The following is a 22,220-nucleotide window of genomic DNA, read 5'->3' as shown; positions in this document are numbered from 1 at the left end:
AGATTTTCACTATTTATAATTTTATAAGGATTGATTTGTACTCTTTTTAATTTTATAAATTACTTGTTTAATCCATTAATTTTAATTTATATAATTATATCATATGATAAAATAATATATTCAAATATTCAAATATTATATCTTTATTATAATATTTTTCATATGACTTTTAAGAAAATTGAATAATTAATTAAATAAAAAAAACTGCATATATTATTTGTGTATAATTTTTTTACTATGATTGCATCTTTTGTTATTTTTGTGTAATATTTAGTATGTGTGTCTATTCAAATATAATTTTTAGTTTACATATTAAAAATATTAATATTTATTCAATTTTATTTAGTAAAATATATTATTATGTGATAAAAATAATTATTTAAATTTATTATTTTACAATTGATAAAAAATTATGTTTCTATTTTTAAGATGAATATGTAAATAAAATTTCAATTTGAGTTAGGTTGTTAAAATAATAAAATAGTGTAATTTTTAAATATTCTTTTAGAGTTAGAGATAGAGTTTGTGGTTAGAAAAAAATTTATTTGAAATTAGAAATTGAGTTTGTGTTTAAAGGAAAAATTACTTCATCTCTAAAAAATTGAATTTTAATTTTAGAGTGGATTAGAGATGGCCTAAACTTTAAAATCCTAGACTCTAAAATATTAAATCCTAAAATTTTAAATCCTACGATCCTAAACCCTGTGCATATCAATTTGATCACAATAATTGGTATAAGAGGATATTTGATTTTTCAACTATAATTTTAAAGTATGGTATTTTTTTATGATAAATGATTTTGGTAATATTATTATTTAAAGGATTTTGCAATTTAAAAACAAAATTAGTTGACATAAAATGAAACTAGATTTTTTTTTTATATAAGGAAGAAGCTACTTGTTTAAGGTGACAAAAGTCAGAGAGTTAAAAATGTTGAGGATTACAGAAATTTAGCCTAATTTCAAAAATTATATTCGAGATTGATTTATTTCTTTAGGATAACTGAATTTTAATTTAATGATCGTCACTTGGCACTTTAATAAAATCTTACAAAATACTACCGTGGAACTGAAATACAAACTGTATCACCTCTAAATAAAAAATACCAATGTCACATCACACTCGTATTGCTGTTCCTTGTCAGTTTTTTTTATATCCCATTTTAGGGTTGTACAGAAAAAATTTAAACTAATCAAGTCAAACCAATTCAACTAAATCAAATTAAATATTACAGTTTAAAAAATTGCTGGTTTAATTTTGGTTTGTAAAAAAAAATAACTATTGGTCTGATTTGCAGTTTTAGAAATTATAAATCAATATATATATATATATATATATATATATATATATATATATATATATATATATATATATATATATATATATATACATACTTTTACTAAAGTTATAAATATAAAAACTAAAAAATAAAATTTCTATCACTATTTTTTAAAACTATACTTGATAATAATAAATTTAAATATCATCTGATGAAATAACTATTATTGTTTATAATTTTAATATTTGCATATTATTGTCGATCAATAAATGTTATATTTCTATAATATTAAGATATAATATTAATAAAATGTAAAAAACTATAAATTTTTTTAATTAGTCATTATTATAATTTGTTACATAAATAAAATATTTACTTTTATGAATAATTAATAATTTTTTTATTTGAGATGATAAACAAATAATTATTTGAAATGGTTGCAAAGAAAAAATTATCACACCAAACCAAACCAATTTTGTTGGTTTATAATCTGTCTAATTTGATTTTTCAATTAGAAATTTATCAAACCGTTATAATTGGTTCGACTAAAATATTAATGATAAATCATGGCCAAACAAACCATATACACCCCTACATTATTTCATTAAAGTATCAAGTGGTGATCAACAAACCAAAATTCGGTAACCTCAAAGAAATAAGTCAAATTTGAATACTCTTTTTAAATTAGGTTAAAATTAAGTAACTTCTAATGTTTTTGACCTGAATTTTCAATAAAATAAAAAATGACGCTATGGGTAATGGTTAATGAATAATAGAGACTTATGTTGAAACAATAATAGAATTAGAACAAAATCCAGGCTTTGTTGTAATCCGTTTTTGACCTGATTGATTAGAGTCTGAGTCAGGCTTTGTTGTAATCCGTTTTTGGGCTTAATATAATCTCGGTTCATACCAAAAAAAAAGAGACTTATGTATCAGCAATAAGAAAGTAAAAATCCAGGTAAAAGTTTGTGTTGAAACAATAATAGAATTAGAACGGAATTTTTAAATTTGAATACCCTCTTTAAATTAGGTTATTTTTTTTAATGAAATAAAAAAATGACGCAAAGGGCAATGGTTAATGAATGACAGAGAATTATGTACCAGTGATAAGAAAGTAAAAATGCAGGTAAAATTTTATGTTGAAACAATAATAGAATTAGAACAAAATTGTCGAATGAGTAATTTGACTGAGTCGCAGATTAAATCTCTTTCTTTAAGACGTATCGTGGTGTTATCCTAATGGCGACAGACATATGATCAACCACAAATTCCCCATAATAAAACAATCATTCAATCGATGTACTGCCTCATACCGAGTCGTTCTAATTATAACAGCGCCAAGCTTGACATGATAAGCAGTTACGTCAAAAACACTCCTAGATAATAGATAAAGGAGAACTTGCTGGTTGATTTTTATGTTTCTTAAAGAAGTGCCAATCTGAGTTCAGGTAGTCCTCTGAGAACTATTAGGGAACAAACATATATCATAGTCCCACAAATCTGAGTTCTAGTATGAAATTGATCGATAAGGTTTGATTAGTTAAAAAGGCGTAAGTCTCTGAGCCGAGCTCACATTTTAGACAGTCCAACTTTCGCTCCTAACTCTTAAACCAGTTCCAACATCCACTCCTCTTCCAACTGCCATAGTTAAGTTAAAAAGAGCATTTTTTGAGCCTTAAAGACAATGAACCCATCTAGACTCCTTTCGATTGAAAGGAATTGAAAGTCTGAAACGAAGGGCGAATAATTACCAAGGCCCTCAACCTTTACCCTAAACTTCCCTAAACCCTCCAACATTTATGGCGGCGCTCATTTGCGGTCTTTATGGACAAAAATGCCCCTCAGCGCTGTCTTTTTTTGGCGACTGTCATTAAAAAGCGGCGCCACGTCAGCTAAATACCCTAAAAAATTGAAAAGACCAAAATACCCCTAATTAATATTTGATAAACAAAAACTAACTCAACCCAAACTATTTATTCAAACCCAACCCACCCAACCAAACCCACCCGCCCTCTCCGGCCGTCTTCTCAGGTGAGAAGACGACCGGAGCCGGTCATCTGTTCTCAAGAACGATATGTTCTTGAGAACAGATTTTTGAAATCTGTTCTTGAGAACAGATTTTTGAAATCCGTTCTTCTTGAGAACAGATTTTAAAATCTGTTCTCTTTGGAAGATGACCGGCGGGCAGCGGCGGGTTGACTGGGTTGGGTTTAATTGAGTGTGGTGGGTTTGTATGAGAATGGTTGGATTTAATTGAGTATGGTTTAATTAGTTTGTTTAGTTTCTGGTTTGATTGGCTTATTTCAGGGGTATTTTGGATATTTCAAATTTTTTTGAATTTTTTTATGACATGTCAGATGACGTGGCGCCGCCAGTCGCCAATTTTTTTTGTAAGGGTAGTTTCGTCCATAAAGGTCGTGGGTGGAGCCGCCATAAAGTCCGGAGGATTTAGGGAAACTTTTGAAAATATAGGAAGTTTAGGGAAGTTTAGGGGAAAAGTCGAGGGAGATGAGTGATTATTAGCCGGAACGGAGTGAGAGGTGTAATGTATTGTTAATAAATTTAGAGAGAAATCCCTTTCAGTTTGAAAGGAAGATGTGTAGAAATCTGTGTTTTAAAAGTATAACCTTTTAAATAAAATTAAGAGTAAATTACACTAAGGTCCCTGAGATATACTATAATTATCAGTTTGGTACCCCTTGTTTCAAAAGTCTACTTAATGGTCACTCAGTTTTAATTCCGTTAACTATTAGGTCCCTCCGTTAATTTCAAAATTTATTTTCAAACAATTTGGCACCTCATCTTTAATTTTGAGAACGATTTGATCCCTCACTTTTAATTTTATCAAACAATTTGGTCCTTCACTTTTAAACGATTCAGAAGCCGAGTTTCAACCCGTTAAACGATTTGGTCCTTCAAATGAACAAAAGGATCTCTCAGTTAATGGAATCAAAACTGAGGGACCATTAAATAGAATTTTGAAATAAGGGGTACCAAACTGTTAATTATGGTATACTTCAGGAGCCACTAAGTAATTCGCTCTAAAATTAAAGTAGTATATAAATGACAGCAATAGTATCAGGTATTAAATATTAATAATGTTAATAAATATTTGTAGCGGTAATTATAAATATTGTAATGTTACTAATAAATAATGTAATTGCAATATATATTAATAATGTTAATAATAAATAATGTAACAGTGATGGCTGAAATTGAAGGGAAATTTTATTTGAATAATTTTTTTTTATGAATAAAAATATATCAAAAGCCACAAGATGTGGTAGAAGATCCCTTTTTAAAATTTCCGCACAAAAAATAGGAGGGTCTAAAGCAGTGACGAAGCCAGCCCCAAAATTCAGGTAGGGCACAAATTTAATTCAAAAAAATTAAAATATTATTATACAAAAAATATATCGAAAATGTATAATTATTAAATTTTCCAATGTAAAATAAAATAAAAAGTTAAAAACCGCATTAAATAAATGTACCAATTTTTTTTTTTAAAAAACCTGTTTTATTTTCCTTTTAAACAATTTTTTTAAAGAAAATATTGACGATTTTTAAGAGTAATTTGTTACATACAATAATTAATTAATTTAATTTAGTTCTAAATTAAAATTATAGATTTATATTCAAAAGCCTACGTACCTTCAAATCGAAGTCCGATGAGTGATATTGAATTTTTCAAATTAATATAAGAGAATTCAAAAGAAATAATAAAAAAATTAGTCAAATTGTTGAGTTGTTAATGAACATCATATATATTTAATAGAAATTAAATTTACCGTATTTAAAAAGGATTAGAAAATTAAGAGTATGTTTTTGAATAGAAAAATACTGAAAACTCTAAAATTAAAATTTAATTTAAATAGAAATTATGCAACCTAATTTTTTTAAATTGATTTATATAAAAATTAGGATTTACTATACATTTTTATTTGCTACACAATTCTTATGTTAATTGTATTTTAGGCTAACTCAAATTGGACATTAGGATTTGCTATAAAGTAAATATTATTACGTCATAATTTCTTTTATCAGGTGAAACGGTACAATATGCACATACCTAATTCTATTAGCAAAGTTATAAACCAACTTGGATTATTAGTTTAGAATTAAAAAGTAATAATTGGTGAGGTAGGGCCCAGGCCCTGCCTGGCCCTACCTTACCTCCGTCATTGGTCTAAAGGGAAAGCGAAAAACATTGTTCAGTGTACAATGTTTTTCGCTTTTCCTTTAAATATAGAATATAGATTACTTTGTTATAAATACATAAATAATAAATTATATTACTTAACTTTTAAATTATACAAAAAAATTATATTAATAAATAAAGTAATGCCATAACAATTAGAGTAAAATATTTGCATAATTATTGAGATAAATTGTATTTTACAAAGATTTTTTTTTCTCAATCTACAAACATTTTTCAAATGAGCTAATCACAAAGAGTTTCCAGCTAGATATTTTTTTAGATGTTTAACAACTGAGATAACAATATCATTTCTCTATGAAGTTTGGAATCTATATAATGATCTTGAAATCTTTATTATATCAAATTTGGCAGTTGGATTGGCATAAAAACTCCATGAAACCCATATGGAACTCTGCAAGGCAATGTGATTTTGGCAATAGCTTCACCACTGAAGTTGTTTGAGTCAACTATATATGCCTGCAAAACCCAAACAATATCATATAGCAAATCTAATAGAAATAATATGGAAATAGAAAGAAATTATTTGATTTATATTTTTGTCTTAAATCTGGTACGAATCCAAACTCGTAAAAAGTTTGCTATTTTATCGCCGGACTTCGACTATTTATATTATAAAATCTATTGTAGACCTACCCGAATTCAACCTGAACCCGTAAAAATAGTATACTCGGGCTGGTCTTGAATAATATACTCAAAGGCTAAGCTGAACTTGGGCTTACTTAAAAAAATCAAGTCTGCTCAACCCGGTTCGTGCCTAGTGGTTCGTGCCTAGTTTATGAACATGTCTTCTCATAATATATAAACAATTGCAAAACAAATCTCCTATATAGTGAGTGTTGCAATTTTAACATAAAATTTTAATTCTGACGATTGAAATATTGTTTTTATAATTATTGATGTGGACGCCAGAACAATAACATGGTACTAAAATATCCTCATACTTAAATGTATGAAGTACTTTTAAAATAATTTATGAATTTTAGTGTAGTAATTTTAACACGAATCTCTAATTTTTGCAATTTAACACACAAATTATTAATCTTTTATAATTCGAAATACCAAGCAATTTTCCGATAGAAAAAATGTCAATATAGACGCAGGTACAATGGGCGTTAGAGAAGAGCACATCAGTATGTTTTAATCGAAAATTTGGTCACGGATTTGCTTTGCGTTTTAAATTGTCGAAAATTGATGTTGAAATGCGTTTAAATTTGTAATCTATTTTGCGATTAACCTGAAATATATTACTTACTTTGGACACATTAGTGTCTTCATTGTGAACAAAAGCAATGAGCCAGCCATCATCTTCTTCAAGACTGTGGATTTTAGGAACAAAAGCAACTCCGGTGCAGAAAGTATTCTTTTCAAATTTATGGTATTCTACCCTTATCACCTCATCAAATTGATTCTCTATCTAGCTCCAATAATAAACAATTAGTAAGTAATATCCATTTTACATATCAGGAAATAAACTCTGTTGAGACATAACTTAACTATTCACATCAAATAAAAAAGAAAGGATCAATTAGTTATAATACCAAACTGGACTTCTTGTGTGGCTCTTCAAAGTATAATTTAGCTAGACCTCCATATTTTGCCATGCCTGAAACAATCATTTTACTTTAGTTGATACTATAAATCATTTAACGAAACCGACTGCTAAATTGTATTCGATTAACCCGGTCCGATTCTAAAACATTGATTCAAACTCATTAGACCTCCAATAGATTAAATAAGAATAGGGGTGAATATAATGACCTGAAACAGAACTGGCCTCAGAATCAAGCATTTGAGTGTAGCCATATTTAGTTTTAAGACCAGCATAGTCCGAATTGATGATTGGAAAATCCATGGAGAATTGGGTTCCACTTAAATATCTTTCCTTAACCTCTCCAGTCTCCATGTTTAATCTCCATTCGTGGCAACGACTGAACAACGATTCATCTTCATTAGTACCATTACTATTTGCTTCACTTGATAATGACGACTGTATAGCCCTAAACCTTCTCGAAAACCATTCATTTTTATTCAATCCCATTTCTGGTCCTGGTATCACCGAATTAAGAGCCTTACACCCCCACACTACAACCTGTTCAAACAAACAAAATCTAATTTTCAATAATTCCAATAAATTTATCTCACGCGCTCTAACATTTTTGTAAATAATCGTCGATCCAATTTAAAGAACCAAAATGATATTTCGTTCTAATAAATGTGATTAAAAATTTACCTCGTCGCCATGTTCGAAGCAATTGAAGATGTGAAATGTGCAAGCGGGTTGTACCTCAAACCACTTGATTGAGTTTGCATCACCGTAGCGAGGCATTACTCCTATCTTTGAATAGTCTTCCTTGTTATATTGGATCAACCTATATTAAATAGACATTCAAATTTTTCTTTATTTCTTGACTAATTGAAGTTGAAAATTTAGAGTTGAAGAGTTTAATAATATTAATACTCACGGGCCTCCCTTAATTAGCCGGTGAATGTCTATGGTTAATGGAAAATCCAATATCACATTGTACCTGCAAGCATACATAAACCCACTTTCATTAACAAAATTTTCCTTAATTCTTTTAATTTTTCCTCTTTTCTTATTGTTAATATACGACTTTGTTCAATTAACTTGATTAAGCGATCCCAAAGTTATCTCCCGGAAATTATATCACTAAAACAGAAAAAAAGAATTAAAATAAAAAATAGCAAATTCAGTAAAAATAGGTTATAAATAGAAAGCTTGTGAATTTTAAAATATATTTGGAAACAAAAACGAAAACGTCTAATCCAATAAAAAAAGAGTGCGGAGGGCATAGCTAACCTTTGTGTAACTCCAATATCATGAGAAAGGGTGCATCTGTCAAGTTTTAGATCCACTTTATGAACTAATCTCTTCCCATCAGCTTTACACAATTGCAAATTAGTCTTATGCATTGTGAAATTAAAACACAAAATAAAAATAGCTGCTGAGATTGAAATATGTACCAGAAATTACTCCTAGTTCCATGAAAGGTTTCGTTGCATCTATTCCCATTATTACCAGTTCCCCACTATCCGGAGCTCTCTGTAAAATACAAATGCACAGCTTAGAAAAAATACGCTGCAAAGAAATTTGTCGAGTGCTACGTACAATTTCGGTATTTTATTTCTAGCATAAGTAAATCCTACACCTTCGCGTGGCTAGTAAAAGGCCGATTCCAAGTTCCATTAACATCCCAATTGTCTAATGTTTGGAGAGTAAAGATGTCAATTTCTTGAGGAATGTGATTTTCAGCAACCGAGAAATATCTGCCTGCATGCTCAAATACATTGGTGTTGCTAAAGTACTTGTTCACTTTTCCAAATCGCAGCTGAATATTCACATCCAAGACCAACCATACTAATGTTCGTTAGTCATTTCGGTCTTAAAACTGATAAAACAAGTACAAGTAAATCAAATTTAACATATTTTAATTTTAAATTATCATTTTTACAAATAAACTTAATTACATCCACTTTTGTTTTTTAAGAAATTTATGGAAAGCAAGTATTGACATATTAAATACAAATATTTTATAACTGAAATAAAAACTTAAATTAATTATATTTACAATTGCATTTTTATGCTCTCTTAACTTGCATGAGTGTGTAATTGATTTTATTCTGAAGAATTTGGACTAAATTATCAAAATAGCTTAATTTTAAGAGAAAACTAGTTTCAGACTTCCACATGTATCATAATTCATATTTTCATTTTTCTTATTTAAAAATCAAATATTATGGTCCTCTATTTTTATTTTCATTAACATTTTAATTCTTTCGTTTATTTTTTATGTTTGCTAACCAAGTTAAAGGATTTAACTAAAAAAATTAAATTTCAATTTAAACTTATGTTTAACACAAGTCTATATAAAAATTACATTTTTTATAAAATTTAATGGCTTAATAAATTCAATTTATTTTATTGTTTTAACTTATTTTAAAAAAATCTTAATTCATTTACTTTTTAAAATTTAAACAATTAAATCATTAAATTTAAATATTAAAAAATAAAGAACTAAATTAAAATCATTAAATTTCATAGTAATAAAATATTTATTTGTATACATATTAAAAATATAAATGTAAATGTTAAATTGAACATACTTCCTCTTTTCCCTTTTATTTGTCCGTTTTTAACAAAACACACATATTAAGAAAGTCATTAAAATTTTATGTAAATGACTAAATAACCTTACATTGATATACTAAAGTCCACGAGTTAATAAATGCTATCTCTACTCCACTAACTAAAGTAAAGGGCAACAATAAAAAAAATGAAATTTGTCATTGAAACTTGTAATGGACAAATATTTTAGAATAAAAAAAACTTCAAAAAAGGACAACTAAAACGGAACAGAGGGAGTATAATTCAAACGGTATAGCGCTAGACAACAAACTGCTAGGTCGTGGGTTTAAATCCTCCTATAAAGCCCTCCCCTCCCTAATCATAGAAAAGACTAAATTGAATTTTTTTTTAGTTAAATCCTTTAACTTAATGGACTAATACTAAAACTGATCGGAAAAACTGAAACATTAACTAAAGTAAATGTGAAGGACCGTAGTGTTTAATTTCCAGTCAAGAAGATAAAAATATAAACTATGACGCATATGAAAGACCTAAGAGTAATTAATTCTAATTTTAATTTATATAAATTTGGCCCATAAATTCAAGAACGGAAATGATACTTTATGTGTTAAGTTAAAAAAAAAAAATCAGTTAACCCCTAAATTTATATTCAAGATACAATTAGTATCAAAATTAATTTTTATGTCAACTTTTTTTTTTTACCAAAGATGAACCTTCATTGAAGAAAAAAGACTTAAACAAATTTCGACTTTAGCCATAATATTTGAGTTAGCGGATTACGACAAAAAGAAAAACCCATAAAGGGTTGTGTAAACTTATTGAATATCTTCAATTAGCCCAACGTTTGATCAAATTACTAATTTTGGTTGTCAATCAGCGCCTTACAGTTGTTTTCATAATGATACATTTTGATCTAATCGATGAAAATTGAAAATTCAAAAAATATATATTTGTGTAGAATGTTTATCTCATGCATTAGTTGTGCCATGTCATACAATAAGCCAATGAGCATTTGTGATAGAGAATTTTTTAATTATTACTTAATTTTTTTACTATCAATTTCTTCACATGATTAATGCATTAGTGATTTATTGTACGGATGATATGGCGTAGTTGTTGATATTAAAATATTAAATTAATTAGAGAGGGACTATGAGAACCTGATTGAAAAAGAAAGCTGCTAATACCGCTGCTGGATTTCCTTCAGTGGCGGGAAGAAAACATGGTCTGTTTCGTTCATTTTCGAGCTTGAATGTTTCGGTTTCGATATATCTGTTATTGTAGAGGACAGTCCACCTTCCGTCGCTACCTTTATCAAAATACAGAGCATGAACCATTCCTTCCCCTTCTACCCAGATGTTACTTGATCTTCCGAAAACTGAATTTGTTGATTTTAGTCCACCAAATAGTGGGTTTGCTCCTGCCATTACATTTGCTCAGTCATAACTAATACTTCAAATATTTTAAAGCATAGGCAAAACAAATCTTAACGTTTCATTTTTTTGTGATTTAAGCCTAACGTTACGAAACAGATCCTAACCTCTTCAATTTTTGCAAATTGTAGACTACACTGTTTCCCGGCCATTATTTGCTTATGTGACAACTATATTATTAGTATATTAAATTCAAAAGTTTTAAGATTTTTGCAAATAAAATTCCAACATTTCATATTTTTGTAATTTAAAACCTAAAAAAAATAACAAAATAGCTGGAATTAGAACTTGGGTTACAATTTGCAAAAATTGAAAAAGTTAGGATTTATTTCGTAAAGATTTAAACGTTAGGCTGATATCGCTAAAAAGGTGAAACGTTGAAATTTGTTTCGTCAATGCTCCAATATTTTAAAAGGATAATTACCGTTACCACCATGAATTTACATCCGAGTTATTGTTTTCTTCCTTAAATTTGAAACATCGCTATTTTTTCCTTGATTTTCATGTTTTATATAACCGAAATCTCCTTATATAAGGAGGTGTTAGTTAAAGAAAACCAATATGTGAGGAAGAAAATAGTTATATTATACAAAAACAATAATTCAGTTGTAAATTCATAGAGATAATAGTAATTAATCTTATCTTAAATCGAACCAAACCAGTCTAAATTAATGGAAAGACAAATTCTTCTTTTAAATTTTATAATTAGATTATAATTTTAAAAAATATGTTTGAATAAAGAAATATTAATTTGATGATAAAAATTAGTAAACCTGATATCTGTTTTTCTCTCTTCCTTTGCTAACCTAGCAGCTCTTTTATGGATGGAACCATCTTTTATCAAAAACAAAATGAGGTTATTATATTTATTTGAATAATTAATTTAAAAATAATTACTATTTTCATTCCAAATTGAAGATACACAAATGTTAAAAATTTAGTTTGTGTGATAAAGTTAATTTATAAAAAATACCACTTACTCTTATTCAATATAATAATAATAATAATAATATTTTTATAATATTTTTTTATTTTACCATATATTCTGCTATAATTAATAAAGATGTATACAACAATTAGATCTGATAGTGCCAAGAAGAAAATTTTTTCATTTTTTTTGAAAATCTTTTCCATAATTTGCCTGAAATCTATCTAATTTTTAAAAATTGATTAATTGTGCATATATAGCAATTGAATGTATTTTTTTTTAAAATTAGAATAAAAAAAATTAGTCTGTCACATGGGTCGAAGAAATTAATTTTTAAAAATATTAAATCAATTTTAAAAATAGGATGATTTTCTGCAAGTTGATGAAATTGAAATAAATTACAATTTTTATAAAGTTTAAATAAAAAAATATTTTTTGGCGGCATGAGATCTAATAATTGATTATTTAAATAATAATTTACTATTTATAATTTATAATAGGATAAAAATAAAGAAAAAAAATAAAAATAAATGTGCTGTTTATCATTTGACTTCTCTTTTTTTTAGATAATAATTTGACCCGGTCAAGATGACTCAAGAATATGATAGTTAGTTGTATATGCCTTTGTAGTGTTATTAAGGGCATAATCAAATAAGAAGCATAAAGAATCCATCTCAAACGCTATTCATACAGTTGACTTACAACTAACTATCAAAAAATTGAGACTTAGAGCATCTCCAATACACGAGACTCTTTATATATATCAAACTTTTTAATTTAGAGAGTTTCATACAAAATTTAAAGTCCAATGTACTCTCCATAATTTAAATATAAAGAAGAGAATGAAAATGCACTCTTTACTTATCTTTTCAATAAAATTTCAAATTCAAAATATATATACTATCTTTTTATTTTTAAAAATATGTGTTCTGATTTTATTTTAATATAAAAATTTATAAAAATAAAAATTATAATAAAAAAAGTAAATATAATAATTAAATAAATTAATACTTATTGAATAAAACATTATATCTAGAGAGTGTATTGGAATAAAATTAAAAAATTATGCTCTTTATATGCAAGATGCTCTCTATTTTATAAAATATGCTCTCTAAAATAAAGAGTACAATTGGAGATGCATATATACATATTATTCGAGATAATCGATTCTAAAAAGAACTGAATTTTTAATTTTTTTTCTATTTCTGTCACTAAACTATTTTTTATTTTTTTAAATTGTTGAATTTTCATTTTTTTTATTTTAATATTTCCCGGCTAAAAATATTTAGATGGCAGCCGGAATTAATTTTTTTTACCTGAAAACATATATGCATAATTTGACCTAAAAACTCATTTTTAAAGTAAAGTTATGCATGTGTGATAAATTTTTAAAATAAAACTAGCAAAATTTGGTTGTCAAATATCAACATCCGGCTACCCCCTAACTATTTTTAGCCGAAAATACTAAAATGAAAGAAAAAAAAGTTCAATGATAGAAAAATAAATAATTCAGTGACTGAAATGAAAAAATTCAAAAATTCTGTGATAATCAAAATCAAATTATCCTATTATTTATTTAAAGAAGGGGCTTATAATTAAAAGATGCATTACATTTAATGAAACTATAATTTGAATAATGTTTTTTAAAAAAAAAGTTATAATGTCATGCACAATTTTTAAATTTTTGTGATCTTATATTAAATTTTTAATTTTCTATAATTTTATATGGGATTTTTCAATTTTTTTTATAATTTCCAAGATACTCGGTCATTTGAATTTGATATATCTAATTGGCTTTGTGCATCTTTAGATCCGTGAATTTATATCCATTCACTCATTTGACCCTTCATCTTTCGGTTTAACCTATTTGACATTTCAAAATTTTAAACTTGACATGTTTAACTTTTAGAATAGAGTGAGGCACAAACACGCTGGTGTGACAAAAAAGTACCGATTGGACTGCCACCTAACTTGGCACCTCATAAAAATTGTAAAATGGAGGGTCAAATGGGTTAGATTGAAAAATAGAAGAATTGTATGAGTGAAAGGGTTAAAAGATTAAAAATATATATGGGTTAAGTGCTTTATTTATTTTTATTATATATAAAAAAAGTGAAATTTAAACTTATTAAATTTTTTGAATTGGTATTTTTTAATATTTATTATTATTTTAATTTTCCTCTTCTCTTTTTTTATAATTTTTTTTAATATTTTCACTAATTAGATTCAAAGTATAGAGTTGATTTTTTTCATAACAATAAATAAATTATATAAAAATTTAGAAATTAGAATGTTAAAGAGGTTAAAGTGAAAGATGAAGGATCATATGTGTGAAATTGTACATGAGTCAAAATATACATTAATCATATTACACGACAGCTTAAAAGTATATTCAAACGCCTTTTTCAGTTTGTAAGTATCAAATATTTTTTCGGCTAAATAAGAAGGGATCAAATAATTATAAAAGTGATAATCTTAAAAATATAGACAAATTTATAAATTGGAATTTCAAATAGATTAAATTAAAATATAAAGAGTTAATATAGGTGAATGAATATAAATTTGAGTCATAGGATGTATTGAGTGATCAAACATAGTATTATAAAATTTAAAAGATTCGTAATTGAATTGTAAATTTTGCTAAAAGTCATATTTTTTTTTGTAGTTAACCTTTAAAATAAATACTTCATCTGCATATTCAGAAAATTCGAGCAAAACCATTAAACGATAGCAGCTTGTCTCCAATGCTTGTTGTCATGATAAAAAGGGATTTATATTTGTGTTGGATTAAAAGCTGGGTTAAGGTGAAAAAATGACCCTATTTACCTTGTGACTCACATTCCTCCCTAATATTTTTTGAGTCTCAAAAATAACTTTAACGTCATCAAAGTGGAATAAATATACCCTCTGTCTAACAGTAACGTGTTTTAATGTTAACTCGACTGATGTGGCATACAATTAGCCGTTGTTCTAATGTTTTTTAGTCTAAAAAATGACCCTAACGTTAATAAAGTGGAACAAATATAATCCTAGCGTTAACAAAGTGGAATAAATATACCTACCGTCTAACGGTGGAGGGTATATTTATTCACTTTGATAAAATTAGTTTAAGACTCAAAAAATATTAATAGGGAGAAATGCGAGCCATATGGTAAATATTATGGTCATTTTTGTACTTTATCCCTTAAAAGTTTAAAATAAACAACAACAAAAAGACAAAAAGTAATTACAGAATGATAAAAATAATTTAATTAAATTTTAGAATAATTGTAATTAATGTGTTATATATATTGCACTACCATTTCTGATGTAGACACCCTGGGAGAAACTATGTGGAATCTCCCCTTCAATGGCGGTAACAGTAACCGCTTTCTTTAATTCATCAACCGGAGCAAAGTTGCTCTGCGATTACATATACATTATATTTAAATTCGTCAGTAATTTGCTGTTTTCTAGTAATGGACGGACATATATTGAATAGAACCTGAGATGGGAGCAATGGCTGCTCAACAAATTCAAAAACAGAATCAACAAAGGCGTCCAATAATTTGAACGAAGTGTTCTTCACGGTTGTCTGGAGGAGAAATGATGACTCCAACTCTCTAGAAAATGGCTGCATCGATCCATAATAAAAGATATTTAGACATTGGAAATATAGTATAGTAATTAGGAGGTTGAGTTGAGAGCTATGAACTTACTTTGAGGGTAGAGAAGAGTTTTGATTTTAAGTTATTTAATTTGTCGGAAAATGAAGATTTCTGTAATGAGCAATTCGCTTGGAATCCCCAATTTACTGAAGATGCCATCCTCTTGTATTGCCTTGCTTTTTTTTCAACTTCATCACAAGACAACTAAATATTCGCAATTTATAGTGCATCACACGAAGGCTAAATTGAATTATGTAAATTTAAGGATAATATTAAATCAATTGATGAGCTACATTTATTTTCTTAATTTCATCATAAAATTTGAAACATCTCAATAAGTGCATGAAGTTTCAATTTTTTTAATTCGATGCACATGCTGACGTGACACTTATTTATTAGTGTGATTTTCTTGAGTTGTACATCATTTTTGGGAGCCACTTCAATTTATTACAATATTTTTGTTTAAATTTCATTAAAAAAGATACTTAAAAAACTCATTTCTATTAAATAATATACTTCAAAAATACATTGATGATTTTTTTAATCATATAAATAGCAACTATAAATTATTTTGGTAATTATATAGTATATTTTTATTTTCTTTATCATCATCATCATATAATGCTTTTAGCTGTTTTACAAAGTCATGTTAATTTATAATTAGAAATATTATTGAAAACAAATGATAGCTAAAATATAATAACTATTATTTTTTAATATGCATGTTTTTAAAAATAAGACTATCATCTTGAAACGAGTGAGTTTTTTTTTTGGAAAAATAAAAAAAGTTGGCCAATACATATAAATTTGATATTTATAGGGACACACTCTATCTATTTAGACAAACTGTAAGACTCTTTAATATTTATTCTGCTAAAATATGAGGTATCATATAAGTTTGTTACTCCAGAGAAGCTTTCAATTCAGATCATTTCAAAGACAGTAGTTTATTACAAATCGTGGCATCCGGGATTTCCTTATTCGTGTGATGATGTAATTAGAAATATTGATTTGATTTGTACTTAAACCTCTTTTGGTTTGCCTCCACATCTTGTGAGAGAGCGTTTTAATTGATCATTTTTTATCAAAAAAAAACATAATGAAATATTTTACATATTACTCTTTATCGATCTAAAAAAAGTCGTGTTATCAACTCAAAACTATGATAGAGGCAAAAAAAATCTTGCAGCAGGTATCTATGACCACTTTTAAATAAAGAGAATCAAATGATCTTTCATTATTATTAGGACAATACTATCTTTGATCACACAACTGCTACAACTAGCAGCTTCATTATTACAGTCTTCAGTTTTTGTTCTTACGTTATATTTATTATCTTTAATCTTAAAGCCATCAAAATAAATATGAAACACATTTATATTCGTAGAAATCATCGCAAGATGACAATTTTGATTGTTGTAGAAATCAAACTTGTTTGAAAAGTAAAACTCGACATCTTCACCTTTGAGGATGAAGAATAAATTATTTTTAAATTAGATTAGATTATATTTAATCAATTAAGAAAATATACTATAAAAAATTCTAGATATAAACTAATATTGGCCAAAAGAAATTATTCAAAACTAAAAAATCATCAAAAATCTTGAAACTGAGAGGATCGGGGTGATTTTTCGCCATCCTAAATAAACAAAGATAAAAAGAACTTGCTAGAATCTGAAAGGGTTGTTTTAAGAGAGTTGCTAGAGATTTGTCATAACTTTCATGATAAGCGACACTAATGTACATATAAATTGAATTGAATACAAAATTATGCAGTTCTTTTTTAAGAATGAGGTTGGTGTTTTAACTTCTATTTTGGATTTATCAGAAGTCTAGACAGCCTTATGAAAATTAAGAATATTCTTTTTAGAAAACCTCTAAGTAATACCTATTACTGAAATTTGGAATGTTGCAAATTAAGAATATTCCTTTCAGAAAACCTCTAAGTCTATAATACTACATATTATTATTATATGCAAAGTTGCATATGTGATGCATGTATTAAAACATAGAGGGACAATCATGACTGCTGTGCTGTCTACTTATTTTAGTGTCTAATTCGACCGGAAGGATGATTTTTGATAGAAGTATAGACAATGACTGGACAAGTTGTTCTATGTTTAATTAGTTATGAACATCTTTTGAATATAGCATTGATCAAGATGCTTTTATTATTTATTTAAATAGTAAAAAGAGTATAATGTTAGGTCAATTCATACTTCATATCTGCTCAACTAAAATTTAGTGTTTCTTTGGTCCATTTAGTTTTTGATCAATTTCATATAAAATCACCATTTTTATACGTTGTTTAATTTTAATCACGTCCTTTAAAAACTGGCAAATAAAATCACCACCTTTTATTTTTTTTCAAATCTATCATAAATGTGAAAATTCAATATATCTTTATAGACTCAACAACCGAAATCAATAAAAAAATAGTAAGATGGAGTGTTAATTAGGTCATTATAGCCAGATTATAATATTTATTTGTGAGGAAAAATACACTGGATTTTCTCGTCGGTGATAGATTTGCAAAAAAATGAAAGGTGGAATTTTATTTGACACTTTTTAAAAGAAGTGATTAAAATGCAAAACGTGCAAAGATGATTTTATATGGAATTAACTCTTCATTTTTTACGGGCCAAAATAATTTTTTCTATTTATAATTTGATTACATAATTGTATATATTCTTAAAAAAAAAGTTGAATATGAGCTGTGAATTTTATGAAATGTGAAAATTCTATTCAAATTTAAATTCTATTTATATTTAATTTTTTTAATTTTATAAATAATTATTTTATACCATTACTCTTTTATTTTATTTAAAAGATGGTTATATGGATTCAAAATAAAAAAAATTATGCTCGAAATATCTTTAAATAGAAACTAAATATATTTATCATAATTTTATAAATTTAACTGATAAAAAATATTCAAATTATTTTTAAAAAATATATTTAATAAAATAGTCAAAGACATAGTTACAAAAAATATTGTTTCCTAGTTTATAATAAAAAGTAAATACTCCCCCATTTCAATAGAGTTGTCTATTTCTTTGTTATCGCACAGTTTAAGAAGACTCAATTGGTAATATAAAATTTTCTTAATTTTTCTTACTATGTTCTTATTTAATGTAGTTTTTACTTCCAATTTACTTATAGATATCAATAAATACTAGTTTATTATTTATTTCAAATCGGGATAATGTAGAAAAATTAAGTTTAAAGATTAATTGCGATTTTCTAAAAAAAAAAGATTAATTGCGATAGTTTTTTTATAAAGTAGATAATGGAGGGCGTAATTGGAAGCAAACAACTGATAAGACACATAGCCAAGATAATATATGAATTATTGTTTTTAAAATTGTATCGGCCGGTTCAACCGGAAATTAGAGATCAATTCATAGTGTAATCTTCATTATGATTGGTAGACAATAGATTAAAAAAGTGGGTGTGTTGATAGATAAAAAGAAGGATTATATAGCAATACTGTTATTTGATCTTATTATTTGGGTTTTTGCAGTTGAAAGAAAGAGTATAAAGATGGTTTTCTGTTTGGAATTGAACAAAGCAATATTATAATGGTACAGCACCGCGGTCGTTACTGCACCAACCATTATATTGTCCAATTATCTCATTTAATATAGGCCAAATCTCGTAAAAAGGCCAAACCTTTTATAAAAGTTTCACAAAAGTCCTGAATTTTCAATTTTGTCGATTTTGGCCAAAAACAAATTATTTGGTTTCAGTTGTAGCCAACTCTCAATTTGATTGCAATTTGCCTATGTGGCGCCTATGTGACGACTATGTAGCATGCCAAATATTGAAATGTCATGACTTTTGTGAAACTAAATAATCCATTTTTGGCCAAAATTGACAAAATTGAAAGGTCAGGACTTTTGTGAAACCAAATAATTAATTTTTGGCCAAGATCGACAAAATTGAAAAGTTAGGACTTTTTTGAAACTTTTGTGAAACTTTTGACCTTTTTATAACATTTGGCCTTTAATATATATGATAGATACCCAATTCTGTTATAAGTATTATGAAGTCGAGCTGTACAGACGATATCAGATTCTCGTCTAAAGGGTTAAGTCAGATAAAACTAACAACTGAATCCATGGAATTCGCCTTAACTGGAATAGTACTTCAAACCACAAAAATAAAGCCGAATTCCCTAAAGATTCGGATAAAATGCGTTGATTTAGGAATTTGGCCAAATGACCAGATTCACGAATTTTTTTTCTATTTTGATAAAAATTTCAATTTAAAAAGATAAACTCCAACTTAAAAAGGGAAGCCTATTTAGAAAAATATTATTGAATAGGACTTTCATCCGAATAAGGAACTACACTTTTATTTAGGGTCAAACCCTGCTAAATAAGAATCACTTTCATATTCAAAAAACTATAAGGCATACATTCATATACTCAAAACGCTGCTTAAAGTAATAAAGAATATATCTGCTGCACAAAACTTATCATGTTGCTGATATGTAATAGCCAGCTGGATACAACTAGATGACAACTGGAATCCAGCTCATTAACAACTAGGAACATCTCATTTAGGATATCTTTTTCTTGTGTAAAACGATTATTTATTTTTATGTATAAATATAGATTAGATTTCATCTTAATTCAAGTTTTTGTAATCCTAAAACTTCAATCAATATAGTTGCTCTGTGTTTGTTTTCTGATATGGGATCAGAGAGGATCCGAGGCCGGGACATGGCATTGCCACCGGTGTTGCCGCAGCGATTTCAGTTTTCGATTAACTGATCTGGATGTACAGTCCCAGCAGTTCCGTGATTTTGATTTCAGTATATTCTCCGTTGTATTGATCTGGATGTCCAACCCCAGCGATACAGATTGAATTTCAGTTTATGAGCATTGCTATCACTGTCTCGAGTTTCAATTTCAAGTTTCTTTTCAGTTCATCGCTATTGGTGCTAAAAATTCAACTTCATTGTTGAATCGTTGCTATCAACGATTTCAATTTTGATTTCAGGTTCCTATTCTATCAAATTTATCTTTCGATCAATCTCTGATTTGTTCAATTCATCTTTGTTGATTTCAATTCATATTTGATTTTCATCATTGATTTCATTCGTTTTCAGATTTCTAATCATTGTTATCGGTAATTTCAAGTTTAATCTCAGGTTTTCAATGTCAAAATTCAGTTCTTTTCTATCGTAGATAATTGTTTGTTGAGTAGATTCAGTTCTCATCGATTGAGATTAATTCTCCTATTTCCGATTCTTTGATTTTCTTTCATTTCTCACAAAATCAATTTTTGGTTCCTAAATATCTTTGTGTCTCAGTTTCTTATCCCTTTGTTCATGATATGTCGCTCTCGGTTCTTCGTATGTTATGTTGTTTGATTGTGATATTATTCAGATTGAATTAAATGTTACGATTCAAATGGATTGGTTGTTCCATTCATGAAGACAATTGGATTTTTCAGCTGCACACATTAACTGTTTGAAAAAATTCCTCAGTGGTTATGGCAAAGAATTCATTTGAATGATAGTTTGGGAATTGAGTGCATCATATGTGGATTTTTCTAAAGCTTCATTTTGCTGGTGGAGCTGTAATCAATACTGCTACTAAAGCTGCTATGGTGAATGTGCCATTAATTTGATACAAATTAAGAGAGTTACATCGGTTGTTTTTCAATTCTCGAGTTAATATCGGAGAGTAAATAGGGTTGTAGCCAGAAATTTAAATTAAAGGAGACAAAATAGAATATTTTTTTATATAATATATAAAATTAAAGAGGGCAAAGTGTAATGTTTTTCTATGTAATATCTAAAATTTTAAAAAGAACTATACTCTCTTGGTCCATTTATCGCATTTGTCTTTAACACAAGAACGAAGAAAATAATTAATATATCTTAATTTATAAATAATTTTACTAAGTTAACCCGACATTAAAACTTATTTATATTGATTGATGACTATCATTTTTATTTGTTTATTGTAATTTTTTAATAAATTAATAGTGGGCAAACATGAAAAAATAACATTTAATGCTCTATTGATATTTTAAAGTGACATATATTATAAACCAAAAAATTTCTCAAATGCGACAAATATAATGGACCGGATGGAATAGCTGGATTTTTTTTTCTAATTAAGAGGGGCAATTGCCCCTCTTGTGGCCTATGTGGCTCCACCACTGAGTGTAAAGTGGAATATTAAACTGTAAATTTTAAGGTTATTTTTTAAATTATAGCAAAATTACTAAACAAAGTTTTCTTACAAAATTATATCTTTTAGTACAAAAAGAACACTATTTTTTGTGAATTATAAAAAAGTCATTGGGCTATACTTTTTTTAAAAAAAGATCACTGAAACTATATTCCTTTCGTAATTTCGGCTTGCCACTTAAGTAAAAATGTTGCGTTTTGATGTGAAAATGATACATTTTATATATAACAAAAGGTATAATTCAGTGACCATTTTATAATAAAAGTTTGTTTAGTGTATCTTTCTGTAATTTGAAAAAAATCTGGTGACCTATAAAATTTAATATATGCAGTAAGTTGCATTTTTTTTCTTCTAATTCGATATATAAAGTCATAATATGCTGATGTGATACTCATTA

The 22,220-nt window shown here is 27.2% G+C and overlaps 1 protein-coding gene across 1 annotated transcript; it reads right to left on the bottom strand.

The window, feature by feature from the left end:
• Positions 1 to 5,635: 5,635 nt before the first annotated feature.
• LOC126679671 (carotenoid 9,10(9',10')-cleavage dioxygenase 1-like) lies at positions 5,636 to 15,825 on the bottom strand. Its single transcript, XM_050374687.2, has 13 exons — positions 15,666 to 15,825; positions 15,452 to 15,580; positions 15,267 to 15,369; positions 10,767 to 11,026; positions 8,669 to 8,848; positions 8,484 to 8,562; positions 8,320 to 8,401; positions 7,964 to 8,026; positions 7,732 to 7,870; positions 7,260 to 7,590; positions 7,040 to 7,104; positions 6,754 to 6,915; positions 5,636 to 5,957 (listed from the first exon to the last, which is right to left on the bottom strand). Exons 1-13 carry the CDS (start codon positions 15,771 to 15,773, stop codon positions 5,835 to 5,837), a joined length of 1,824 nt encoding a protein of 607 aa, XP_050230644.1. The 5' UTR covers positions 15,774 to 15,825; the 3' UTR covers positions 5,636 to 5,834.
• Between the last annotated feature and the right edge of the window lie 6,395 nt (positions 15,826 to 22,220).

Source organism: Mercurialis annua, linkage group LG1-X, assembly GCF_937616625.2.
Source record: "Mercurialis annua linkage group LG1-X, ddMerAnnu1.2, whole genome shotgun sequence".
In the NCBI taxonomy this organism is placed as follows: domain Eukaryota; kingdom Viridiplantae; phylum Streptophyta; class Magnoliopsida; order Malpighiales; family Euphorbiaceae; genus Mercurialis; species Mercurialis annua.
The sequence above is the reverse complement of the archived record's forward strand: the minus strand, read 5'-3'. Positions and strand labels throughout refer to the sequence as shown.

Excerpts from the sequence above, each read along its gene's own strand:
- LOC126679671 (XM_050374687.2), bottom strand. The coding sequence starts at position 15,773 with ATGGCATCTTCAGTAAATTGGGGATTCCAAGCGAATTGCTCATTACAG. Across the intron at positions 7,591-7,731 it reads GCTTCGAACATGGCGACGAG|GTTGTAGTGTGGGGGTGTAA; the intron begins GTAAATTTTTAA and ends TTGTTTGAACAG. Across the intron at positions 6,916-7,039 it reads CACACAAGAAGTCCAGTTTG|ATAGAGAATCAATTTGATGA; the intron begins GTATTATAACTA and ends TATTGGAGCTAG.